Source organism: Alternaria arborescens (assembly GCF_004154835.1).
Source record: "Alternaria arborescens strain FERA 675 chromosome Unknown contig_82, whole genome shotgun sequence".
Lineage (NCBI taxonomy): Eukaryota > Fungi > Ascomycota > Dothideomycetes > Pleosporales > Pleosporaceae > Alternaria > Alternaria arborescens.
Window position 1 is genome coordinate 25,460 of NW_021167937.1, and position 25,816 is coordinate 51,275.

General features: G+C 50.0%; 8 protein-coding genes across 9 annotated transcripts; 4 read left to right on the forward strand and 4 right to left on the reverse strand.

Moving 5' to 3' along the window:
• Window positions 1-302: 302 nt before the first annotated feature.
• On the forward strand, window positions 303-7,337 carry AA0111_g12489 (hypothetical protein; the record flags this gene model as incomplete). The annotated part of the gene is made up of 2 exons (XM_028646474.1): window positions 303-5,621; window positions 5,676-7,337. The coding sequence occupies 2 exons, from the start codon at window positions 303-305 to the stop codon at window positions 7,335-7,337; spliced, it is 6,981 nt and encodes a 2,326-aa protein (XP_028499911.1).
• A 570-nt stretch (window positions 7,338-7,907) lies between these two features.
• On the forward strand, window positions 7,908-8,696 carry AA0111_g12490 (hypothetical protein; the record flags this gene model as incomplete). The annotated part of the gene is made up of 1 exon (XM_028646476.1): window positions 7,908-8,696. The coding sequence occupies one exon, from the start codon at window positions 7,908-7,910 to the stop codon at window positions 8,694-8,696; it is 789 nt and encodes a 262-aa protein (XP_028499910.1).
• A 282-nt stretch (window positions 8,697-8,978) lies between these two features.
• AA0111_g12491 (hypothetical protein) lies at window positions 8,979-10,715 on the reverse strand (the record flags this gene model as incomplete). 2 transcript variants are annotated; one of them, XM_028646478.1, is made up of 3 exons in its annotated part: window positions 8,979-9,910; window positions 9,960-10,568; window positions 10,616-10,715. In XM_028646478.1, the coding sequence occupies 3 exons, from the start codon at window positions 10,713-10,715 to the stop codon at window positions 8,979-8,981; spliced, it is 1,641 nt and encodes a 546-aa protein (XP_028499917.1). The 2 variants fall into 2 exon arrangements, with proteins under 2 accessions (XP_028499917.1, XP_028499916.1); XM_028646477.1 differs by lacking the exon at window positions 10,616-10,715 and having other exon boundaries at window positions 9,960-10,443.
• An 847-nt stretch (window positions 10,716-11,562) lies between these two features.
• AA0111_g12492 (hypothetical protein) lies at window positions 11,563-12,739 on the reverse strand (the record flags this gene model as incomplete). Its single annotated transcript, XM_028646479.1, has 4 exons — window positions 11,563-11,926; window positions 11,978-12,372; window positions 12,434-12,652; window positions 12,704-12,739. 4 exons carry the CDS (start codon window positions 12,737-12,739, stop codon window positions 11,563-11,565), a joined length of 1,014 nt encoding a protein of 337 aa, XP_028499906.1.
• A 1,837-nt stretch (window positions 12,740-14,576) lies between these two features.
• On the reverse strand, window positions 14,577-18,550 carry AA0111_g12493 (hypothetical protein; the record flags this gene model as incomplete). The annotated part of the gene is made up of 7 exons (XM_028646480.1): window positions 14,577-15,376; window positions 15,430-15,508; window positions 15,566-15,696; window positions 15,764-16,292; window positions 16,351-18,208; window positions 18,272-18,296; window positions 18,355-18,550. 7 exons carry the CDS (start codon window positions 18,548-18,550, stop codon window positions 14,577-14,579), a joined length of 3,618 nt encoding a protein of 1,205 aa, XP_028499909.1.
• Window positions 18,551-18,914: 364 nt separating this feature from the next.
• AA0111_g12494 (hypothetical protein) lies at window positions 18,915-20,447 on the forward strand (the record flags this gene model as incomplete). The annotated part of the gene is made up of 1 exon (XM_028646481.1): window positions 18,915-20,447. One exon carries the CDS (start codon window positions 18,915-18,917, stop codon window positions 20,445-20,447), a length of 1,533 nt encoding a protein of 510 aa, XP_028499908.1.
• A 430-nt stretch (window positions 20,448-20,877) lies between these two features.
• On the reverse strand, window positions 20,878-21,645 carry AA0111_g12495 (hypothetical protein; the record flags this gene model as incomplete). The annotated part of the gene is made up of 1 exon (XM_028646482.1): window positions 20,878-21,645. One exon carries the CDS (start codon window positions 21,643-21,645, stop codon window positions 20,878-20,880), a length of 768 nt encoding a protein of 255 aa, XP_028499915.1.
• Window positions 21,646-22,421: 776 nt separating this feature from the next.
• On the forward strand, window positions 22,422-23,599 carry AA0111_g12496 (putative D-xylulose reductase A; the record flags this gene model as incomplete). Its single annotated transcript, XM_028646483.1, has 2 exons — window positions 22,422-22,550; window positions 22,631-23,599. The coding sequence occupies 2 exons, from the start codon at window positions 22,422-22,424 to the stop codon at window positions 23,597-23,599; spliced, it is 1,098 nt and encodes a 365-aa protein (XP_028499907.1).
• Between the last annotated feature and the right edge of the window lie 2,217 nt (window positions 23,600-25,816).

Here is a 25,816-nt window from a genome sequence, read left to right on the forward strand (position 1 = left end):
TTGCTCAACCTGCAGGTCGCACAATGCATGCCTGGTAGGCCTCGATTCGTCCAGAACTCACCAGACTATGCAGGCAAACAAGTTTTGTTGTTTTTCTGCACGTCAACTGCGACTGGTTTCCAATCATTCGCACAGCCCGTTATCAGAGAATCGTCACGCATGAGCTGTGGTTTAGTGTCACATCCTTTTTATTCATTTCGAAAGCTCAAAAAGGCCAAACATCTCCCTCGTAGCATCCTCAAATATCGGCAGATCTGAGCCTTTCTTGACAAGTGCCACTTTACACGATACGAGCTTTACATATGGCGGACCAAGAGGCGACAGCCAAGCGAGCCGCGGGATTGACGAAGCTCTTCAACGCCGTCATTCACGGCAATCGCGACATCAAGACGGTGGGCGATGGCAATCGGTTTCTGGAGGCATTCTATTCTCAAGAGGACGCCTCGAAGTGTGTGGAGCGCCTGATTGCGTCTCCGGCAGGGTTAGCGGCGGTCTCTGTCGCATTTAGGTTGACACGTGAGAGCACGTTTCTCAACGGCTTGGCTACATCCGTCATCCTCCGACTCGCCGAGCCATCGGTCAAGCAACTCTACAGTGGCCAGTTTCTGCAACGCGTCCTTGAACAAATTGTACAACCACCTACATTTTGGAACACACTCGTTGAGGCACACATTGCTCATGTGCTTTCCAGCGATGCCACGCGTGCATTCGCGTGGCTCTTACTGGAGCTGCTATACAGCCGCTCGGAGGACATCCCAGACGTGCGCGACATTGCAGAGCGTGTCACTAACAATGGATCGTTCATCAACTCGAACTCCCTAGATGTCCGCAATATCGGTCAGAAGATCAAACACGTCCTAGACAGCACGTCTGATGAATCCGCCGATGGCCCGGGCGGGCGACACGACAACGACTTTACTCAGATCCATAAGATCAAGCTCCTACCAACGCCAGACGAGTTCGCATGCTCCGAAAATCCGTTCTACAGACGCGCAGATTCTGTCGCGTCTGCCCCATTGGAGAGTCGTGGGCTGACTCATATTGACAACCAGTTTCGCCTGCTTCGTGAAGATCTCTTGGGCGAACTGCGCAACGATTTCCAGATCGCTAGTGGCCAGAAGAAAGGACGACGGAAGACAATCCTCGAGCACCTGAAGTATGCTGGTATCGACTGCGGACCGGAAACGAAACGCAAGCCTTGCTCGCTAAAACTCTCCTGCCCAGACGACATTCCACAGCTACGCAATGTCAAGGGCGCTGCTCGCAAGAAGTACCTCGCCGACAACAGAAACGTCCTGAAACACCAGTCACTCGGCTGCCTCATTAGCAATGACAATATTGTCGCATTTGCAACTGTAGACCGTGACGAAGACCTTCTTGCTCAGCAACCTGCTATCGTCGTGCTGCGTATAGCCGACGCTAGTTCGTTTGGCAAAGTGCTAATGGCATGTAAGCTCGCAGCGGACCTCAGCTTTGTGCAAGTGGATACCGCGGTTTTTGCGTATGAACCTATTCTCAAACGTCTCCAGTCCTTGACTGAGCTGCCACTGGAGGATCAGCTCCTCAGCCTCACTACAAATTCCGCTGAAACAGTCTCTGGTATCCAACCGACCAAGACCATCAACGCCATCTGTGACCATTGGGAAGAAGACCTTCAAGACATCATTGGAAGTAGTCACTCCATCAAACTGGATCAAGCCCAGGTAGCTTCTCTGTTGACTGGTCTACTAAAGAAGGTTAGCCTTATTCAAGGCCCACCAGGAACTGGTAAAAGTTTCATCGGCGCACTCATCGCAAAGATATTACACGATCAGACGAAGGAGAAAATGCTCATACTCACATACACGAATCATGCTCTGGACCAATTTTTAGAAGACATCCAAAAGGCTGGCATCCCGGCTAGTTCGATCGTGCGACTAGGATCGAAATCGAATGCCAATACTCGTGCACTCAGCATCAGAGAACAACCGAACAACTACAAAATGACTGCGCAAACATGGACTTCAATTCAAGACCAAAAGGTGGAAGCTGAGTCTTATCATGACGCGCTAGCCACAAGGATGGCATCCTTTGATTCTACGCGGCTCAGTGAACGACTGCTTCTCGATTTCTTGGAGTTCTCTGATGATTCAGAATACTTCGATGCATTCGTCGTGCCTGAAAACCAAGATGGCATGACGATGATGGGGAAAAACAATAGGCGCATCGATGAGTACTATCTAGTCAAGAGATGGCTTAAAGGTGAAGACGCGGGCGTCTTTTCGAGCCACGCGATGCATACCTATCCCCACGTTTGGAATGTCCCGCCACAGATCCGGTGTGATCTCCAGGCGCAGTGGAATAAGACCATCCTTGAAGAACGAGTCGCTGAAATCAGTGTGCTTGCCGATAAGTACAACAAGTGTCGTGCCCAGATCGATCGATTGTTTCGCGAGAAGAACTTCCACGTCCTTGGTCAGAAACGAATCATAGGGTGCACTACGACGGCAGCTGCCATGTACAACGACGATATTCGTAAGGCATCACCTGGCATAGTTCTGGTGGAAGAAGCTGGAGAGATTTTGGAAAGCCATATACTTACAGCTTTAACTCCGACCACGAAGCAACTCGTGCTGATCGGTGATCACAAGCAGCTACGGCCTAAAGTCAACAACTATGCCTTGACTGTAGGGAAAGGAGATGGGTACGATCTCGATGTTTCCCTGTTCGAACGTCTGGTGCTTAGTGGAGTCCCACATACCACCCTTCGCAAGCAGCATCGTATGCGCCCCGAGATCTCATCTCTCGTCAGATCACTCACTTATCCGGAGTTGAAAGATGCTGAGAAGACTCAGGGTCGACCGGATCTACGCGGCTTCCAGAGCAACGTCATCTTCGTGTCACATTCACGTCCTGAGCTCAACGCAATCAAGATTGCTGACCGCCGTGATGGCGGCGCGAACTCCAGTAAGGAGAACATGTATGAAGCTGACATGGTGCTGAAGTGTGTGCGATATCTTGGTCAGCAGGGCTATGGAACGGAAGACATCGTGGTACTGACACCTTACCTGGGCCAGCTATACCTGCTAGTGAACACATTGGCAAAGGAGAACGATCCCATTCTGAACGACTTGGATTCTCATGAGTTGATTCAAGCGGGTCTGGTCACACCAGCTAGTGCAAACATATCCAAGCGCAAGCTTCGTATATCAACTATCGACAACTACCAAGGTGAAGAGAGCGATATCGTCATCGCATGTCTCACACGAAGTAACGAAACCGGGGACATAGGGTTCATGTCTTCTCCTCAGCGTGTCAATGTGTTACTTTCACGAGCACGGAATGCTTTGATCATGATAGGTAATGCAAACACTTTCATGAATAGTCACAAAGGCAAGGAAATATGGGTACCGCTCATGGATCAGTTGAAGCGAGATGGCCACGTTTACGACGGTTTCCCTATCAAATGCGAGCAACATCCAGAAAAGACTGCTCTGTTAACCGAGAAAGAGCACTTTGACACGGTATGCCCAGATGGCGGTTGCTCTGAACCATGTGGCAAGATACTCAACTGCGGCCTTCATGCTTGCCCCCACCGATGCCATCAGTTACAGGATCACTCGCGTATGGATTGCAAAGTCATCATCTCTTCGACTTGTCCCAGCAATCATAAGACTTCAAGAAGGTGTCATGTGAAAGCCGCGGTACATTGTCACAAGTGTGAAGCTGAAGTGAGAGCGCAAGAGAAGAAGCGTCAACGAGAACACGAGCTAAACGAAAAGCGAGAGGCAAAGCAACGCGCGTATAAGGCACGATTAGTTGAGATCGACGAAGAGATCCAGCACCACAAGCGTGTGCTGAAAGAGCAGGCAGAGGACAGAGACCGCCAGCAAGCGCTCGAACAGAAAAAGCAAGACCTTCGCAATCTGCAGGAGAAGATCAAAAGTACCAGAAAGCAACCACTTTCAACGTCTCCAGCATCCGAAACAACAGCGTCGCCGTCGACCGGCGATTCAGGGCTACGGAGGGATTCTGCATCGCACAACGCGGCTTCTCCTCACCGCGACGAGACTGCAGCTAACGCCATACCTACATCGCCAGATCAAGACCAGGAGCAACCCAGTTGGGACAAGAACGAAGCCAGGGATGATTGGGAGTGGGAAAAGAAATATGAGGGTGCCGAAAATAAAGCTCTAGATTCCCTGGTACACATGATAGGACTTGAGTCCGTCAAGCAACAATTCCTCGCGATTAAGGCCAAAGTGGATACGGTGGTGCGCCAAGGGGTATCGCTTAATGCAGAGCGCTTTGGTGCTGCCCTCCTGGGAAACCCTGGAACAGGAAAAACAACAGTGGCTAGGTACTACTCGAGGTTCCTGTCCGAAGTAGGAGCTCTGCCGGGTGATCATTTCATTGAGAGCTCCGGATCAGCTCTCGCAAATGACGGCGTGTCCGCTTGCAAAGCCTCGATCGATAAGATCCTCGAAGAAGGTGGCGGCGTGTTCTTTATTGACGAAGCATATCAATTGGTATCTGGGAACAGCCCTGGTGGTAAAGCAGTATTAGACTACCTGCTTGCAGAGATTGAGAACTTAACCGGCAAAGTTGTCTTTGTACTGGCGGGCTATCACAAGCAGATGGAAGCCTTCTTCGCTCACAATCCAGGCATCCCAAGCCGTATACCAATACGAATGGAGTTCCAAGACTACGAAGACCGCGAGTTGCAACAAATATTCTGCCAGTACATCGACAAAAAGTATCGCGGGCGCATGAAGACTGAAGGCGGTATGAACGGACTCTACGTGCGTATCACTGCTAGGCGCATCGGCCGGGGCCGGGGACGTGATGGCTTCGGTAACGCCCGTGAAGTCCAGAACAAGATCGCACAGATCACCGAGCGTCAGGCAAGGCGATTGCGGAAAGAGAGACGAGCTGGCAAGATGCCGAATGACCATTTTCTCACCAAGGAGGATTTGATTGGACCAGAACCTTCGTCAGTGCTCAAGAATAACGCTACCTGGACGAAGCTGCAGAAGCTTACCGGCTTGTCATCAGTCAAGGAGTCTGTACAAGTTCTTCTTGACGGGATACAGACGAACTACCAGCTCGAAACGCAAGAGAAGCCTATTATCCAGTACTCGCTTAATCGCTGCTTCATCGGCTCTCCGGGCACAGGCAAGACTACTGTAGCAAAGCTTTATGGGCGCATTCTGGCCGATATTGGGCTTCTTTCTAACGGAGAAGTCGTCGTGAAAAGCCCAGCAGACTTTGTTGGTAGTGTTCTAGGAGGCTCCGAAGCTAACACCAAAGCCATCTTGGCGTCCACTATCGGCAAAGTTCTCATTGTTGATGAGGCTTACATGTTGGCTAGTGGTGCTGCTGGTGATCCCTACAAAGCTGCAGTTATTGACACCATCGTTGCGGAAGTCCAGAGCACTGCAGGTGAAGACCGATGCGTACTCTTGTTAGGATACAAGGACCAAATGGAAGAGATGTTTCGGGACGTCAATCCTGGCCTTGCGAGACGGTTTCCACTAGAGTCTGCGTTCGTCTTTGAAGATTTTAACGACACTGAGATTCGTCAAATTTTTGACTTCAAGCTCAAGGGTATCGGTTTTGATGCTACGGATCAAGCTAAGAAGGTAGAGTCCAAGATCAGGCGACATGCCGACTCGTGCTAACATACCTTTTTGCAGGTCGCCATGGAAGTCGTACAACGTGCGCGCAACCGCCCAAACTTCGGCAACGCAGGCGAAGTCGACATTATCCTGGATCGTGCAAAGGCTTTACACCAGAAACACAAGTCTTCTGGGAAAGTAAAGCAATTTGGCACGTTTGAAGCTATTGACTTTGACCCAAATTTTGACCGTGGTGAACGTGCAGCCACTGAGATTTCTGCTCTCTTCCAAGACGTGGTAGGATGTGAAGAACTTATCAAACAGTTCCAGGGTTACCAAAACACAGCTGCAACCCTGAAAGCTCTCGGGATGGATGCTCGAGAACAGCTACCTTTCAGCTTTCTTTTCAAGGGACCGCCGGGGACTGGCAAGACTACCACGGCTGCAAAGATGGGCAAGGTCTTCTACGATATGGGCTTTCTCAGCCAGGCCAGCGTGGAAGAATGTTCCGCTACTGATCTAATCGGACAGTATGTGGGCCAGACTGGGCCAAAGGTGCAGAAGCTCATGGAGAAGGCTATGGGTAAAGTTCTTTTCATCGATGAGGCCTATCGCCTCGCAGAAGGTGGATTCGCTACTGAGGCGATGGATGAGCTGGTTGACTGCCTCACCAAACCAAAGTTTGCGCAAAGACTCGTGGTCATTCTAGCAGGCTACGACAAGGACATCGATCGATTGATGAGTATGAATCCTGGCCTGACCAGTCGCTTCCCCGAAACGGTTCTTTTCAAGCATCTCGACCCGGAGACATGCTTTAAGCTTCTTGTCAAAGATCTACAGAAAAGGAAGAAGAAGGCGCCACTTGATCTGTCGGTCCTCGATCCGCCAACATCAGAACTATGGCAAAAACTGCTGCAGCTCTTTCGCAAACTATCGGTACTCGAATCGTGGGGCAACGCTCGCGACGTGAAATCGCTCGCGAAGAGCATGTTTCAGGCACTCATCTCTACGGCTGTACGTCCGATCACTAATTTCATACTCACACAAACGATCGTCATCAGCACTATGGAAAAGATGCTGGATGAACGTTCCCGACGAAATACCGCTGTTGGTACAAACCGGTTCGAAAAGTCCATACCTCTACGACCAATGCCGCAGCTACAGATGCAGAATTCGGCATCGCCGATGGCGCGAAGTTTAGATATCGACACGGATACTGCCCCGCCACCGACTGTGGTTGACACGGACAAGCAAGAAGAAGAGCCAAAGTCGATCGAGAAGAAATCCAAGCTTGCAGTAGAGCCCGAAGACCCCTTCGACTCAGTCTTCAAAGCCAAGCGCGACCCAGGCGTGTCCGACGAAGTATGGGAACAACTAGAACGCGACAAACATGCCATGGTCACTAAAGAGCGCGAGTTTCGTCATATGCAAGAAGAGAAGCGAGAGTACGAAGAGCGTATCAAGGATTTCATCCGTGCGGAGAACGCAGCCGCCGATGAAGAAGAACGGCGTATCCGAGAGCAAGCGCGCATTGCAGCTGAGCTGGAGAGGCGACGTCGCGACGAGGAGTTGGCAACTAGAGAGAGAGAGCGACAAAAGGAGATGGAGAGGCAGAAGAAGCTGAAGGTATTGGGTCGATGCCCAATGGGTTACATGTGGATCAAGCAGGCTAGTGGATACAGGTGTGCGGGTGGAAGCCATACGCTTTCCGATAGTTATGTCGATTCGGCATCTTTCTAAAGAGGCAAGTCTCATGAAAGCCGGTGGTTGCTTGACTGTCCATCGATGTCCTTCGTCATTAGATAGTTCGTGTTGCGGAAGGCACATGCGCGATGGTGGCCACAGGTGATTGCAGTAATATATTTGAAGGATCTATCATTACGTCCGTCCATTGCAGCACATACTTCCAGTACTTTGGACGTATATCGGTCGCATCATGCCACGCATATGCCGATGACAATGCATCAATAAGAACAAGCAATGCTCACGTGAAAGGTGCGGCATACATTGCGCTAACACTGGTAGTGACGCCGATACGTACGGCAGCCCGATTACTGAACCGTCCCGAGGTTCCGAGGCGTGCATCGCCCCCGCTTTGAAGCTAATCATGAACGCTAGGTCCACACAACCCATGAACAACAAAGTTGCGGTGGTTAATATCTTGCTACCCATCTCCAGGACAGGATGTGAGACACATGAAGACTTGACAACGCCTAGGCGCACTCATAGCACTATACTGCCGTAACTTGATATTACCTAGTCTTCTGACATCCCCCATTTGCAGGAACCACAACACAACCCTCGACCACCATGTCCAAGAACGCTGCCAACAAGCCCGTCATCGCCGTCGTCGGCGCAGGCCCAGGAATCGGCGAAGCAGTAGCTCACCGCTTCGCAGCAGAAGGATTCGTCGTCGCACTCCTCGCGCGGACAGAAGAAGCCCTGCAAACCATGGCCAAGAACATCGACAGCGACGTCGGCACCGGCACAGCGCATTACTACATCACAGACCTGCGCATCGAAGATACGGTAATCTCATCGTTTAAACGCATTCGCGAAGAGCTTGGTCCTGTCAACGTGCTCGTTTACAACGCCGGCGCACGCCGTGTTAACGGGAAGTCTCTCATCGATACCACGAGCGAAGAGTTTGAGAACTTCACTAAGATCAACCTCTTCGGCGCATTCTGGGCGAGCAAATTAGTCATTCCGGATATGCTCGCAGCTGGCAAAGGTACTATCCTTTTCACCAGCGCGACAGGTGCGCTGCGCGGCATGCCTGGCTTAGCCTCTTTCTCGCCAGGAAAATTCGGACTGCGCTCGTTGTGCCAGATTATCACACGCGAGTACCAGGCCAAGGGAATTCATGCTTGTAATATTATCGTCGATGGTCCAGTGGATGGCAAGTTGATCGGGGGAGTGATGAAGAGGCAATGGGAAAGGACAGGACAGAAGGATAAGGCGGCGGACGTGGAAGCGCATCTCGTTCAGCCGAGAGATTTGGCGCATACTTATTGGTTCTTGCATACGCAGCCGAGGAGTACGTGGACGCAGGAGTTGGATGTTAGGGCGATGAAGGAGACATTGTTTACAAAGTTGTAGATCAATGATGATGTTGACTGAGCGCTTCCTTTCATGTGCATAATATTTGTGCCAAAATATTTTCCAGACACAGTACGCTTATCTCAAAAGATTATAATTAACCATGGGTGACGAGTCACTCATAGCTATCGCATTGTGTAAGACGCCAAAGCCCACTTTGTAGATAAGGTAAACCAAGAAATAGAAGCATGACAAGAGATATGCACGTCGATCAGGGAAGAATATCATCGTTTTGAACTCTTCGTTGAACTCCTATAGAAGTTGATAGTGAGATGTCAAATACTACAAGCGAGCTTTGACAGCCTTCCCCTCTTCCTCCGCCTTCGCTTGTTCCACAAGTACTCTCCTCAGTATCTTGCCTGCATTGCTCTTCGGTACTACTTCTACGAACCGTATTCCACCTCTGAGCTTCTTATGCGGCGCTACACGCTTGTTGAACCATTCATGCATCTCACTCTCCAGCTTTCCATCACCCTTGTACCCTGGCGCTGCAACAATGTACGCTCTTGGTAATTCTGTTATTCTTGATGCATCATACACCCCAATAACAGCTACGTCAGCGACGGCCGGATGACCAAGCAAGAGTGCTTCGAGCTCTGCAGGCGCGACCTGAAAGCCATTGTACTTGATAAGTTCCTTGAGGCGATCGGTGATGAACAGATTGCCATGTTCATCGAATTTTCCAACGTCGCCAGTATGATACCATCCATCAGCATCGAAGGCTCCAGCAGTAGCTTCCGGATTGTTGTAGTATCCCTTGAAGATGTTTGGGCCCTTGAGACACAGTTCGCCGTCTCCGGTGCCAGTGTCCACTTCTTTTCCATCCTTCATCAGCTTTGCTGACATGTTGGGTAACAAGCGTCCGGATGTACCCATTGGTGTGTCCCAGTCTTCGATACGTTGTGAGCATACAGCTGGCGCGGCCTCGGACAGACCGTACGCCTGCCGGACAGGAGCGCCGATGCGCTTGTTCACTGCGGCGATGATCTCCAATGGCGCTGGAGCCGCGGAGGAGTGCAGGTCGCGTAGTGACTTAAGGTTATACTGGTCCACTATCGGCGCCTTTGCCAATGCCAATGCGACAGGTGGAACAATCCATGCTATGGTGATGTTCTCGTTCTGCACCGTCTCGCAAAACTTTTGAAGGTCGAAACCCTGCATGACATATGCGGTGGAACCATAGAAGACAGGTGCCAATATCAGGGCGGCGATGCCTGCATCTTCATGTCAGCAAGTGTTGAGTACCGAGTGCATTATAATTACCGTAGATGTGGTACATGGGTAGAAAGCCAATACTCTTATCTGTCCTCCAATCCGGACCACAGCCATCGGCTGCAAGCTTTTGGACAGTGTTTGCGTTGATGTTTTCATGAGTCAACATAACACCCTTTGGAACACCCGTGGTACCGGACGAGTATACCAGATACGCCAGGTCTTCTTTGGGATTGATTGTGACTGGCTCCACACTTGACGAGCTCTTCAAAGTCGAGAAGTGCCGAACAGCTATTGTCGTCGGTTTGTGATTTCCAACCAGAAGGACACGATCAAGGGGAAGTCCGACTTTTGATGCCGCTTTACATGCTACATCAAGGCATGTCGTGTTTGTCAATAGTCCCTTGGCTTTTGAAGAAGTCAATTGAGATACCAGCTCATCGACCGTGTACATGAAGTTAAGAGGACACACAACGCCTCCTACAAGTTGTGTTCCGAAGATAGCGGGCACGATATCGACATGATTTGGCGTCATCGTGACCAGAACGTCGCCTTTGCGCCAGCCCCATTGTTCCTGAAGGCCGCCCCCGAAACGTTCAGCACTCCATCGGAGTTGAGAGTATGTGAGCTTTTGATTCGTGACAACATCTACGAATAGTACTGCGAGCGTGTCAGGTGCCGCTCGAAGAGCGTGTGGGAACACGAACCATGGTTATCAGGGTAAGGGCGATCAGGTCGTTCGAGGAAGAATGACCAAATATCGGTAGCTGGGATCGTAATACTAGGATGAGGCGATTCGATCGGCATCGTGGAAGAAACAGCTGGGACAGATGACTATACCAAAACACTCAGCTCGTGATAAATTGAAGCTCCAACATCAGCATACTTATGTAGGGCCATCAGATAATGCTTTAGTTCGGCACATCGGTTTCGCGTATATGGTAGTCGCTACGTGCGTATCAGGGGCGCAACGGCGGCGATCAAGCGTGATTAGTCGAGACTGAGAGACCTCGGAAGGGATCGACGTGCCGCGCAGTGCGCACAACGCACCCCACACTTCCCTCCGCACAGTTCCGAGCGTTTAGTAAACTCAAACCCCACAGAATCTTCACCATCTGCAACTTGCTGACATGTCAACAACATACTGACAACAGGAGGTTCACCAGTTATATCTGCTGCGGCGAGTTTGAACAATAATTCCAGCTGTGGAACACCTCGGATAGGTCGCGGTTATGACAAGTCAGCATGGTTCGTTCTTTGTACGACTACGGAGTGTTTTTCGGATGGTGTGCGTAATGTTGCAGGTAAGACATGCTAGTGATAACATGTGTTTCGGCCTGACTTCTGATGTGTGCCTGAGAGAGGTGGGGGATCCGCATAACAAGGTCGATGGTATAATCTAGGAGCGTGTTTTGTTCGTCGGGTCATGATGATGAGTGTACTCGAGGTCCACAGCTTCAATAACGAGTGGAAGAGCCGAAGGGGCGGTCAACTAGAAATGGCTGACTTGGACGAGAAGCTAAATGCGCGTTCATCATCGGTTCATTAAAACACTTAGACATGCATCTCCTGATTAGACTCTGCCGTCGTCTTGATAGTCGATTTGTATATGTGTAACCTAGGTCATGCCCGTAGACTTGCCTCTAGCCAATGTCTAATGGTCCACTACTACGAACTCTTTGACGACAACATTCAAGATCTTCCGTTCAGATTCTGAGTAAGACTTGACGCTTAATTCATTCTTGTCGATGGCAGCACTGCCAACTGGGGTTCCATCCAATCTGTGGGGATCCATGGATTTGTATGATCTGGAACGGTTGCTGAAGAAGTTTGTCTTCCAGCTGAACTTCTGAGCAGCAATGCGGTATAGAGGCCGAAGGGTCGGCAATGAACCAGCAATGATAGCAAGGCCCATCTCGACCTCTGACCAGATAGCGATGGGGACGGTGGCATAGAGGAATTCGGGGTCCCTGAAAGTGGGCACGTAGGCGAGACGGATGATGACCGCTGCGCTTGCACTTTTGCACCATTACTCGTATACTCTCGGAAAGAAGGGCAGAATTACTCACATGCATGCAATGCTCATGATAAAGATGAGAGCGAACTTTGAGTTGCGGCTCATGTTCAGATCCTTGATCAGGAGGACCGGCAGCAAGGCCATGCTGAAGTCACAGATCGCGAAAATGGCAGACATCAGGTACGTCAATGCGACAATGGTGTTCATGCTGATACAAGTCCCCGTTTCACCCAGGGCTCGTGTCCAGAAGTACTCCACCGGCTTGCACTGGAAAGTAGCCAGCAGGCCATAGATCAAGCCCATAACAACGCTGGTGTACAAGATGACATGGGTAATAAATCGAAAGGCCTTCTGGGTGACAGACATGTAGCGGAGCAGTGACAGGCCAACAGAGACCTTGGCACCAATCATGGATAGGGAATATGTGAAGTAGCATATCCACCAAAACTGGATTGGATTAGTCATTGCCACGAACGGCTGGATACACAGATTGAACAGATTTATTTACCCTGAGTGCCATCTCCATGCTTCCAGGAGTGAGATCCTTCATAAGTCGACCGGTGCCAGTAAGTGCACCTCCAATAGCACATGTTGAGTTCATAGTGTGCATCAATTGAGCAAAAATCATCCACCCGTCATCCCAGCCAAAGGCTTTGACGACAAAGGTGCGCACATACATGCGCAAGGCGACAACGATCCAGGCCATGCACTGAAATGCAATCTCGATCTGTGTGTGCCAGTCAGACGTGTTCGTTAGGAACATCAAGTCGACACATACCTGGATCAGCTGTGTGGCACGGTGTCCGATTGCCATTGTTACTTTGCTGGTTGTGAAAAGAGTGACTGTAAACTGAGGTGAACAGGAAGTTTCGAAATGAACTGTTCGAGTAACTGTGGATCACATCTGCCCCACAGATATATATATTGGGGCTGATCTCAAGGCCATCAAGGTATGATCGACCACCTGTGAAGCAGGTACATTTGGCTACGCAGACGCGCAGGGTGCACAATGCAGGAGATGGCAATCGCGCCTCACAACCTCTTTGATATTACTCAACTTTGCTCGGAACGAAGTCGATGCCCACAGTTTCGGGTTTCAAGAGCGAATGGTGCCTTTCTCGCACTAAGGGAAATCTGCCGGAAGTGTTCAAGTGAACAGGTCCATGCGTTAATCGTGCGAACTGAACAACTCTATCATGTTCTCGGTTATAGTGATGTTGTTGGATAGGTGCAAGATCCACAATGCGCCTCGAATTCGAGACGCGTACCTTGCGAATTGTACCTTCTGGGAAAAGCGGATATTGCAGATCTGTCTGCTTTATCCTTTTCAAGGTCCACGAGTGAGCGTGAGCGTGGGCTGCCCTCGCTCAGCAAAGGAGGCGCTAGAATAGTGCTTGAAACTCTAAAACAATGCCGTTGATCAGTCGTACTCCTAGTGAACTCCAATGCCCCTCAAAGTCTTGTAGCGGATACTCGAAGGATGTGTGCTGCAATTGCGCCTTCGAGTTGGTCATCTTGTCTCGTCATTCTTCATGTTTTGCTTCCTTCTGCTCGTGAGTCCTGACGACAACTGCAAAGAAGCTGTTCTGGTCGCTCAGACTTCCCGTCTCTACAAGCGAATATCCCCACCGTGAGGCATAGTTTATTGATCAGCGAGACGGCGCAGGTTTAGATTCCGCTTGACAACGTGGATCTTTTCTGAACTAACACTTTCCGGAAAAGGGAACAACAATGTACACGTGCAGTCTTTCCTGACACCGATGAGAGACCCAAGAAGATGCGAGTCTAAGTGAGCGAGGATGATGGTTGTTTGTGTCAGGCTGTTCAAGGGGCCGCTTTCGGCAGTAGCTCAGCATCAGCCCCAAGAAGAAAAGCGGGGCTGCTGTTGAAAGGCCGACGATGATCCAAACGCGATCGAGCGCCAATGAGGTCCGTGCGATACGTCTAGTGCACGAGAGATCGCCATGATCAACAGGAGGGGTGACAACTGACAGAAGTCGGGCTAGCATCGTTCCGGACGAGGAACAAAGCTTCCATGATAAGGTAACACCTCTTCCTGATAGATGCTGCGAGCTACAACTGCGGGATTTATGATCAAGTATTGCGAAATAGGAATTTCGCTGCTAGGCGCTAGCGAGATCAGCGCCATGCGAGACCTCACGAGCGCGGCGACCTTCTCATGCCTTCATCAAGATATATAGCGCACCTAGATCATTATCTGGGGTATCTAAGCAGTTGATAACCTCAGGTACAGGACACTTGGTGCGCTCGCGGATGCACTAGATGGCTTAAGAGACTCACCTTTACGAAGAATGTATTTGGTGACAGCCAAGGACCTGGCCTAAAATAGCCACTTTTCGAGTGTCTCAATACACTACCCATTGAAATACAAGCGGCAGGATCAGGGTTTCACTATGGACATTGTGCCTGTAATCTCGGCCTCTTCAAGCAGATGCAGTCAGATTAGACCTGTCTCCGTCGCTACAGAAGTTGTGAGCTCCATCGAGAATGGTTCTTCTACTTTTCTTCTTGACCCCATCTCTAAAACTATGTTGCACAGCACAAGTACCACAAATAGCGGAGCCATCTCCTGGATCGACACACATAAGCGCTCTTATGCTTAGGAAGAGACTGTGTATTATTGACCTCGCTCAGGTCACAGATGGCGCTGCTGCGACCTTACGCTTCATCCTCCAAGGGAACAGGATGGTAGGATATCTCCTCCACGATTGTCGATAGGCCTGTACAGCTCTCGACCTATGCTTTCTTCTTTGAACATCCTCCTTTGATGTGGAAAGAGAGATTGACGACCGAGATAGTCTTTCCTTAGTGGGTGACAGCAGCCGCCATTCGATATCGCTATAGCCCTCTGTTATTGCATAAAACAGAGGCTTCATTTGGTGCACATCCTCCAGGTTCACGTTCGCACCAGCTTCTAGAAGCAGTTCGACAAACTCCAATTTGTTTTGCTGAACGGCAAGATGAAGAGCTGTCCACTTAGATTTCGGCCATGGCTCGTCAGGGTTCTGTTGTCCATCACTAGAGAGCAGCCGCTTCAGCAGATCTTCCTCATTCAGTAAGACCGCAAGGTGCAACGATCGCGAGTGTGTTCGAAAAGTATGCATGGCTCCTGGACCATCCTTCAACAGCAATGTAAGTCTATCCAGTAGTTTCCTTCGCTGTGTCTTGGTGACTTGCGTGTAGGGCGCGAAGGTGTCCAGTATGGGTATTATCTGAAGGAAAGCTTGATACTCGTATCCAGGCGGCTTTCCGCCTAGTAATTTCTCGAAGGATGTGAAAGGCTCATGCAAGAAGTGTCGGTACTGGTGGATGTGTTCTAATGCAGAGAGACTGCTCCATCGCTTTTCTGGAAGCTCAACTGAGCATCCGTCGAAAACCTCTACCATCCCAGGACCAGGTGAGAAATCTTTTTCGACTTCTATAAGAGACTCTGAGATAGACTGTCAGAGCAAAAATCAAGCTATGGGCCTCGAAAACACTAACTTGCAAGGCACCAGACATCGCCTTTCGTAGACCATTGACGGTGCCGCTCCTCTAGTGAGAGACTTGCACCTTGGATTTCCTAAAATAGATCAGTATGAGCTCGTCTTATCGGCGACCGAAACATTATCAAGCTTACTGGTGGCCAATACTCGCGTGTCCCTCTATATGTGGGAACGGTCATCGGGCCGGCGGCTTTCCAGTTACGAACGTGTCCCAAGTCACATAACTTCGCGATTCGCTGGCCGTTTGGCCCAGAGTTCAGGACGACTTTTTGCAGAGCCTGGTTAGAACACGAAAACAAGTCCGCGAATGGTCATCTCGGATGTTTTCTTACTGTTATGGGGCTTTATGTCTCTGTGCAACATAGTGTCCCAGTGATGCTCAACGCGACAGGCCCCCTCTTTTGAGATCGAGATGCCGTAATGGAGATAGGCCAGAGCGGCAAATAGCTGGTACATCAAGGTCCAGACAGCGTCTTCATCCAAGGCTTGGCGCTCTACCGCCTTCATGGACGTGGGAGGGTTTTCATCCGGGCTAGTCGTGTCAGATGAGTCTTGTATACCTGCTTCAGCTAGGAGCGCTTCGTCTTCTTCGTCATCGCTCGCGGGCCCTTCATTTTGCTGTGTCCTGTTAACATGCCTTGTTTCCAAGTCCCCACCATCGCAATATTCCAGATACAAGTTATATTTGGACTTCTTCTGCTCTAGTTGAATAAAGCCCAGATACGAGACAATGAAGGGGTGGTCTAGGCGCTGGAGAGACTTCTTCTCGCGCATCAGAGATAGTAGAAGAGTTTTCCGCTCGGCCTTTCTGTTTTCATTGCCGTCTAGATGAGACCAATCGTAAGTTTTGGAGAAGATTATCTTTGAAGAGATCAATTCATGCATGTGCTAAGCCCAAAGGTTTGGATTATAGACTTACTTGTGGCCCCTGACAATCCCCTTGCTTTGACAAAATATGACAGGCTGCTTGTGACGGCCGACTCATGTTTGAGCTTGCTTCAAGCGCCATGTCCACTTGATAAGAATTCCAATCCAGCGATTTTCGTGTCCACGACTCTGCAAGAGGGGTCTCTTTCTTCAAATTAAAGAGTGTCGGGTCAGCATTGCCAGCAATCAGCCTCTCTCTTGCTTCTTCTTGATCAAACCGAACCGCAAGATGCAAAGGCCTGTCGTCCTCCTTATCTCCCACATTTGCATCAGCACCTGCTTCCAGAAGAGTAGATATTGTCGATGTATTTCCCCATTCGGCAGCGAAATGCAACAACGTTCGGCCATCTTCGTCTTTCTGATTTAGCTCCTCCACCGATAATCCGAGGTGGGAAATAAGCTTGTCTAACACTTGGCCGGTGCTTTTTTGCGTAACGACACGTATAAAAGGCGCTCCTTTCACGTTCAAGTCCGACAAAACTTGTAGTTCTGTGTGTTGGAGCAATATGTCAAGTGTTTCAGAGCTCGAGTTTGAGAGTGCAGCAATTGAAAGGGGCGTTTCGCCACACTCATTCTCCGCAGTAGTACTCGCATGGTGTTGGACTAGCACCTTAACAATGTGAGCATCGTCATTTTCGACGGCTATGTGTAATGGTTGACGACCGAGGTCGTCACACTCGTTGCTCGCAGCATCACTCTCAAGGAGAGCGGTAACCACGCTTTCCATACCTGTCCGAACTGCGTAAAATATGGCTGCATCTCTGTTTGCAGAAGCTGTAAATGGCTCTCGACCGGGATCCTGCGGGTCGTAGACCGATAAGCAGCAATCAAGTGATTCGTCATCAGAGAGAAATCTCAGAGTAAGTTGCTCAATATTACTCTGCTCCTCCTTCGTGTATACTTCCCAAAGCTGTCGTAGGTGCGGTATCCAGTGTTTACTAGCGTATTGCAACAAGGGAAAAGTGGACATATCGTTTGTATTTCCTTCCCGGGCCTCCGATCTTGCATAGAGCAAGACGTACTGTATGCAGCATTCGGCCATATACAACCGAACTTCGTCCTGATTCGTGTAGAAAGTCCCCAGAGCATCTTTGGTGATAATACCCGAGGAAAGAGCATTCAGCAGGTCTCGATCCAGCCGAATTGATGGATCTGGTCCTGGAGACACAAATGGGGCTAAAATTGCCAAAAGAGATTGTGGATCGTGAGCGCGTATCTCGAGATCATGTTCGAGGTCATGTTCGCGTAGAGCAACAGCTTCCGCTAACGCTTCGACAGACAGCGGCTCTAATGCGAACGTCAGCCAACTGAGGGCCGACTTTGCCAATGGATGCTGTTCGACGGGAATACTGTCGAGCAACTTCTCGTAAGCTATTGACGAGATATTGTGGTCGGTCATGTGATTCTGGAACGAGATTATCGAGCTTGGTGTCGATGTCTTCAGAGCTTCCTCTATGTCAAGATTGCGCCGACTCGTGATCAGAATGTAAAGCTTGTCCGGATGCTCTAGACGCAAACGGTTGATTAGCTCAAGACATGAGGGACGGTCATCTGGTCGACATTCATCCAAGCCGTCAATGACCACAGATACGCGATCGAAAACAGAGAGCGTTTTTATCAGCAGGCCAAAAACTTCGTCAACCGTAGGTCGACTCCCAAGGTCGAGCTCCTCGAAGGCCGGAGATTCTTCTATGCCATTCACCCTTGTCGCTATCTGGATCCATAGCTGAGAGAGTAGAGCAGAAAAAAGAGCAACGACGGTGTCAAGCTCATAGTTCCAGGAAAAGAAGAAGTAAGCCAGTCCTATCCTCTCTGAACTGGATTTGAGTAGTTGCTCGACTACAGATGCACTGTAAATCTTTGTGAGAAAATGGTGCGCATTACATTAGCGAGCAGTTTTTGGATGGACGGACCTGAGCACCGACTTGCCACATCCCGCTGTGAGTAGTTAGGAATCAGCCTTAGACCCATGACGTCAAAATTTGAGGGATCTCACGTGGCCCAAATATCCATAGTGTACTTCGTCCCGTGGATTGCAACCAATCTTGATATCTCCCGTCTTCAAAGATCCAGTTCGTGATACCGGGAGGACATGTAACAAGATGACGTTCGTATATCATCCGACCCTCTGGAGGTGCTTGCAGCCATCCAATTGCCTGCTGATAATCTGGCGGAAGCATCGAGGTCTCCATCATGGAAGTGATAAAGAGACGCAAGCAGGTCAAGGATCTGAAGAGTGAAAGTTGATGTTTCTCTGCGAGTTTGGCGAGCTGCAAGCGGGGCAAAACAACGCCAGTACTAGTCAAGACTGGCGTGAAGCTAGCATGTTCTATGAGCGGGCGGGCCGTGGGGCCGCATCGGTTGTCAGCTCAGCTCAGCTCAGGTAGCCAACAGGGCATAGCTGCGGGGAAAGTGCGGCTGAAACCGAGTAGGGATCCGTCATCCTCATCATCTCTGTGGCGACCCAGATCCACCTCATTTTCATTGACTCTGCTTGATCTATAAGAAATTCTCGTTGCCGTCCCCACCTCCAAATACGTAAAACTCACGTACAGAATGTCCGGTCTCGAAATTGTTGCTTTCGCTATGGGTGCCGTGGGGTTTGTGAAAACTGTCTTAGATATATGGGACGACATCGACAAGAAAAGGCAGGAACATCAAGAATCTGATGTCCTGGCAAAACGATTGAAGTCATTTGGACTCGCGGAGCGACGAGGAACGCTCAAGATAGCGTTGGAGCTGGCCCAAACAATCGTGAGAGACAGGACTCGGAGCAGGAACGAGGCACTCGAACTCGCGGCAAATTTCCAGCGACTGAACGAACTCCTAGAGGCCATACCCAGTGCAGTAGATGCAGTGATAAAGCTTGAGAAAAAGCCTTATGTCCTACATCGGGGATCAGCTTTCCGAGAACTCAAGTCCAAGGTCACTAGTCTTGACGAAAGGATATCCAGCTTTCATCAAAAGGTCATAGGCCTACGAGCCATTGTACAAACCGATTCTTCATTCCTTCTCAGTCGTCAGGATTTCTCCTTTGTGGGTGCGAAGCCTGAATTCATCCAAAACGGGGAGACTTCTTTCACGAGCAAAGCATCCTACATCGCACCTGGACAGGGCGCTATGGTCATGCAGGAAGTCGTGCTTGAGAAAAGATATTATGGAACCCAGCCAAGAGAAGCCTTACTCGAAAGCGCGCGTATACTGTCAACCAAGTTAAGCCCTGCACTCTCAGCTTGGAACATTCTTCACTTGATAGGATACCGTGATGATGAGACCGACCAATCGGTACAACTAATTTTCTCTCATCCAGGTCCAGACAAGGAGCTGGCGAGCTTGAGTCGAATATACACCGACGGAAGCCCGGAGCCCACCCTCAATATCCGAGTTCGACTTTGCAGTCAGCTAGCCGTTGCTGTGCTTCAGACACACAAGTTGGGACTGGTACATAAGCACATTCGCCCAGGTAATCTTCTGGTAAACTTCGACAGAGCCTCGAACGGCGCTATTCAAGAGGCCTCGTTATTTTTGGCTGGGTGGCAGAATGCACGTCTCATTGATGGCGTAGCCACAACTCTAATCGGCGAGACGACGGCATCGAAGGTAATTTACCAACACCCAAAACGCCGCGTCGAAGACAATCGAGCCAAAGAAAGCTATAACATCGATCACGATATTTATAGCCTTGGTGTATGCATGCTCGAGTTGCTCACCTGGGATACCCTCATTCGACAAGGTGAAGACGAGCTAGCAGATGAAATGATCTCAGATGCATATCGACATGCATTCAAATCCTTGGGCTTCCATCAGTCTTTTCCTGGTGAGACAGAGGATGAAGAGGACGGTGGCCCGTCGGAGGCAGAGTTATATACGTACAATGCAGAGCACACGAAGAAAACCCTGGAGATCCTGGCCCAGAGCCTAGTGGCGAAGAAGGCAGGCGAAACTATGGCAAACCTGGTGTACAGATGTATAGCCGGTGTCTTTCAACCCGGAAACGACCAGATCCAGACAGAGGAAAAGGATCAGGTGGCCGAACAATTCGCCAACGATGTCTTTGATGATTTCAATAAGTTGCTGTCTGTCTTGTAGTTATGAATAAATGTGATTTTCCATGGGTCCATGTCAACGAGCGGTGGATTTGTATTGCAATTCGTGGGAATGTGTAAGAGAATAAACGGTTCTTACTAAGCGTTTGCCAAACACGTGTTATCAAATCTCGGTGCCCCCTCCCTGCCAGGGTCTTCACTCCAGGGACATGTCGTCCCTCTCCACAAGCTAGACGCGTCTGTATCACATCCGCTACCTAGGTATACACGTCTACACTCGTCTTTGCCCTACAATATCCACTTCCCATATCCACCCTCGCTTTGGATTCTTCTCCTATCACAGTACGAATTGATGAGCTGCACCCTTTGATGATTGTATAAGTCGGCTTTTGCGATGAACGCAGGGGACATTCACATGGTTCTGTACAGAGATGCATGAAAGTTTGAGTGTGAACGTCAGCTCGAACAAAAGCTCAGCGGCCAATGCCACCCATCATCCTGCTAATGTCCATCATGCTCATAACGTTACCGTTTCCAGGACCACCCGACTCCATGGAACGTATCATCTTGCGCATCCCTGCACCGTTCTGACCCATCGATTGCACACCGTACACTGCCTCAGCCAACACCCTCAATTGCATCGGTGCCCTGTCATCACCATAGTGCTGAACCATCTGGGCTTTTGAAACCTTATTCCGTACGTCGTTCCATTCGCCGCTCTCAGCGAACTTTTCGCATTCGGCACGGTGTTCAACATCCCACCATGGAGGCAGTAGATCCCTCCTGGTGGCCGCCTGACCAAGAAACTTCTTGAATGGTTCGATGCTTGAAGGGTTCCCGGTGTAGATGCTGTTGGGCGTAGGCTTGTTCTCAAGCTTCATATCATCCTCGGAGCACATGCGGAATGTATCGATCAGTAGCCGATAGACATCTTTCTCTGGACAGTCGTGCAGATACTTGCCATCATCTAGTCGCGCGAACGGATCTGGCACGTGCTGCTCAAGGGACTTCATGCGAGGTGCTGAGTAGTTGGTGCTGTGGGTTGTGTTTGGCGGGAATCCGGCGTTAGCATTGGCTTGTTGTGCGCAAATCTTCTTGTGTGTCTTCCAATCGGCCTTCTGGCAATCGCGGCCACAATAATCTGTTGTCTTGTATTTGGAACATTGCTGGAGACTTGCCAGGCCACAATCAGCGGCTGTCTTCTTGCAGTTGGCACATGATTTGGGCGCCATATTGCTCATGATGATGTATCCTTCCATATTCGGAGATTTATGGAAAGTTGACAAACAAAATGATGAATGCAGAACAAGACTTGAGCAAACTCCTCAGGACTGAGCAAACCATAGAGCCTACGAGCAGGCCGCGCTCTTAAGCCGTGTCGGAAAGCGAGAAATCGCTATCTGCATCTTGCGTTGACCCTGGTTGCGATACACGCTAAAGGGAAGTGGGGGCGAAGGTTCTAGCCGCCTCACGTCCGCGCCGCGAGTTCACGTGCCTTGCAACAGTCAACTCACCATCCGTGAGACCAGCGGTATACATATCGGAATACCATATGCATCTTCTCCATAGAAAGTAGAGCAGTCGAATCACGACAAAGTGATCGCAGCTTCGGATTGAGCAACATGGCCGTAACACGCGCCTGCTCAACTCTGCGTGACAGTCTCCACCCATGATGATGATGTCATCTCACATACATTGAGCATTCCAACCAAGTATCGGAACTGCATTCTGCACCGAGTGAATTCTTTCAACATCGCGGGATATGTGGGGTTAGACGATGGTATTCAGGATGCGGGGAAGCTACACGCGTCTACAACCCTTGTCCCCGCTTTGGGGCGCGGATTACGGTCGATAACGATTCTCATTGCAGGCCTAATATTCGGACAGGTTACATATAAGAGATGCTCTAGGTTTGCCCTGTTGACATACGCATACGTCTTTCTCTGCGCATTCTGAACCAGATAGTGATTTCTCAAGCTATACACCTAACACTATCAATACTACTAATAACGACATCATGCAAAATCCATCCGTAATATTGTACGGACCCAAGACCGCGAGGATTCAAGACGCCGCGATACCAGAGTTGGTTGACGCTCACGATGTGATAGTCCGCATCAACTACGTCGGAGTTTGCGGAAGCGATGTAAGACCATGACCACCACTCTCATCCACGACAACATTCCCCACTATGTAGCCATCCCAACCGACTGACCAAACACCCAGGTTCACTTCTGGCACCACGGCGGCATCGGCAAAATGATCAACCCTTCTACCGGCATCGTGATGGGACACGAAGCCTCAGGCACCATCCACTCCGTCGGCTCATCCGTCAAAAGCGTCAAACCCGGTGATCGCGTAGCCATCGAACCAGGCATGCCTTGTCGCATATGTAAAGCGTGCAAATCTGGAGTCTACAACATGTGTCGCAGCATGCGCTTCGCTGCCGCACCTGGCCCGCCTGACACGCAAGGCACACTGTCCAAGTACTTTCGGAGCGCGGAGGACTTTGTGTACAAGATTCCTGATCAGATGGGTTTGGATGAAGCGGTCCTTGTGGAACCGCTCGCTGTCGCTGTGCATGCAGTCAAGCTGGCCGATGTGCGACCTGGCGAAACGGTCGTGGTGATGGGAAGTGGAACGATTGGGCTGTTCTGCGCGGCAGTTGCACGTCAATTCGGCGCGCATCGCATCATTATCGTCGATATCCTGGAGAAGAAGCTGGAGTTTGCAGCCGATTACCTCAAGTGCGAGACGTTCCGCTCATCGACCGAAGTAAGCCCAGAAGAGAATGCCGAACAGCTACTCAAGAAGTTCGATCTCGTGGAGTCCGGTATCGATACTACTGGCGGCCTCGTAGATACTGTCATCGAAGCCTCCGGTGCAACTTCCAGCATCGACATGGGTATCAATGTTTTGCAGCCGGGTGGCAAGTACGTTCAGACTGGGCTCGGAAAGCCGAAGATTGAATTTCCAATTGTGGCTATGAGCCAGAAAGAGCTCATGGTGAGGGGGTGTTTCCGATATGGTGCTGGAGACTACGAGCTTGCTGTACGGTTCTTGGAGAAGGGCTTGATCGAAGTGAAGCCTTTGATCAGTTCGATCACGCCGTTTGAGAAGGCGACTGAGGCGTGGGAGAAGACGTCGAAGGGTGACGGTATCAAGAATCTGATTCAAGGTGTTCAGGATTCATAAAATGCGGACATTTTCGAGTTCAATCTCCCACATTTCTATACTAAACAGGACTCTGTTCATCTTCCTCGATCCTCCACTGCTCCTTTCTCCAAACAGACTCTGCCCATTGCCGTAGTGATCTCCATGAGTGACACATGCACGGATAGGAACCATACCAGACACAGTCCTCCACCAGGTCTTCATTATACGCGACATCAAGGCTGTGATGAGCTTCAATGTTTTCCAAAACGCCCTTGATGTCTCCTTTGCCAAATTTAGCCTTCATGAAATCCATACGACTGAACCGAAATCCCATCAATGGTGAAGCCAGATCCACAAGGTTTGCATGGCCATCGATCCACAGTTCTTGTAACTCTGACCCACTTTCTTCTCCCCGTGAACGTCTATTGAACATGTCCGTGAAATACAGAAATATTTGCATCTTCAGTTGTCCAACTGTAGTGTTATTAGTCTCGTAGTGCAGCTCCCGTCCATTAGTGTGTTCAAGCTGGATCACGAGAGGAACATCATCTCTGCAATTCTTGTGTCCGATCCCCTCGAGCCAACTGAGAACAGGACTTATATTGATACAGATATCTGTAGGTTTGGCGGGGCGGACGAGTGGGACACGAATTAGCAGTGTAGTTTTGCCGTTGTTCTGCTCTTTGCATGAGCGGTCTTCCACACTTGCTGAGATAATTTGGCTGTCGAGGCTAAGGTTACGAGAGCGTAGACGATCTGGTAGGTGTGTCATTTTTGGGTGATACAGATCCCGTTTCAATAGGTCTTTTGAAATGAGTGAATATCTCCTGAAAGCGTCTAGAGCATTGTGGTCCATATCTGCTCGTGACACCTCAAGCTCAACAGTGATTGGTATGCATGCGGCAACTGCCTTCACAAGACCCCTCCGAAATTTCCGGGAAACACCGGAAACGGCTCGGTGACAGCCTAGAGGATTCAAGCCGTTCATGATGATTCGAAGCCTTGGTTCATTCGCGAACAAATGGCGACAGATGATATCTCTCACTTGTACAGGAAGTTGCATGAGTGACTCAAGTGACTCAAACTTCTCGGAGTCATGCCAGGCCATATCTCCGGATTCTTTGCCGATCGAGAAGACGCGTGATGTGCGCCGTGACCCTGTGTAAAAATCTACGCAGCCCCAATGGCCAGGGTCCTCAACAGTGAGAGATGACACGATTGACCTTGAGACCGGATAACGTCGAACATGTAACGTGTTGTCCCTGGCCAGAAGGTCAAATTTTTCGTTCAAGCGGGTTACATACCTCGTGAGGTCCCGGACGCGCGATCGATCGAAGTCTGTTCTCCTACCAATGTGACCGAAACTGATAGCGCATCGCATTAGAACTCCGTCCCAGATAGCTCTTAGTAGCGGTAGCCAATCTGGCGTGGATTCCACATAAGCATATGGGAATCCTGACACGTCTATGACTACCTTCTTCAATCGCCTGACCTGGGATCCAAGTGATGCAAGTCACTTCGGAGTGTAAGATACTTGGTGGTAAGCGCGACGATCTCCGATTTCACACGTTTTCCGTACCTCCGACCAGACACGATCGCGCACCCGAGAGACGACGAATGTATTCTCGGATTACAAAATACTAACCGTCTCGTGGTACATTTGGCGGCATGATTTTAATAGGCCGATTCCAAGTAATGCTTCATTTCTGAAGAGAAGTGCATCCTCCTTCTCAGCATCTGATCTTGTCTCCCACTCCCTCAAGCTTTTGCGGCAGCGCTTCCCGGCAAAGTATCGCTGCTCCTCGCTATCGAATGCTCCCCCTTCACAGTAACGGTGGCCGTCAATTTCGCACCCATACCGCCCTTGGTTGTAATAAAAGTCGGCATCATGTATCAGAATTGGTTCAGGCCGAATGAAAACGTATTCGTTGATGCGGTTGCGGATCTCCGCTGGCAATGTCAGGAGCGAAGGCGCTGTCGGATCTAGTGGAGCCGAACAGACCTTCGGTATATCCATGGCGGCGTAGAGAGATACGCGATGTTGGTCAAAGAGAGGGGTTAAGCATGGAGTTGGCTGGTGCCTGGAGCGGTCAATCGTTAGCGCCAAACGCGAGAAAGACGCGAGACGACAGCGTTCCCATCGTACAGTAGTACGGTGAGGTACTGTACGGTGATACGACGTACGTAAGCCGTACGTAGGAGACCTCTCATCGGTCCGTACAGTATCCGTAGGGGGTGAAGTTTTGGGAGCCGTAG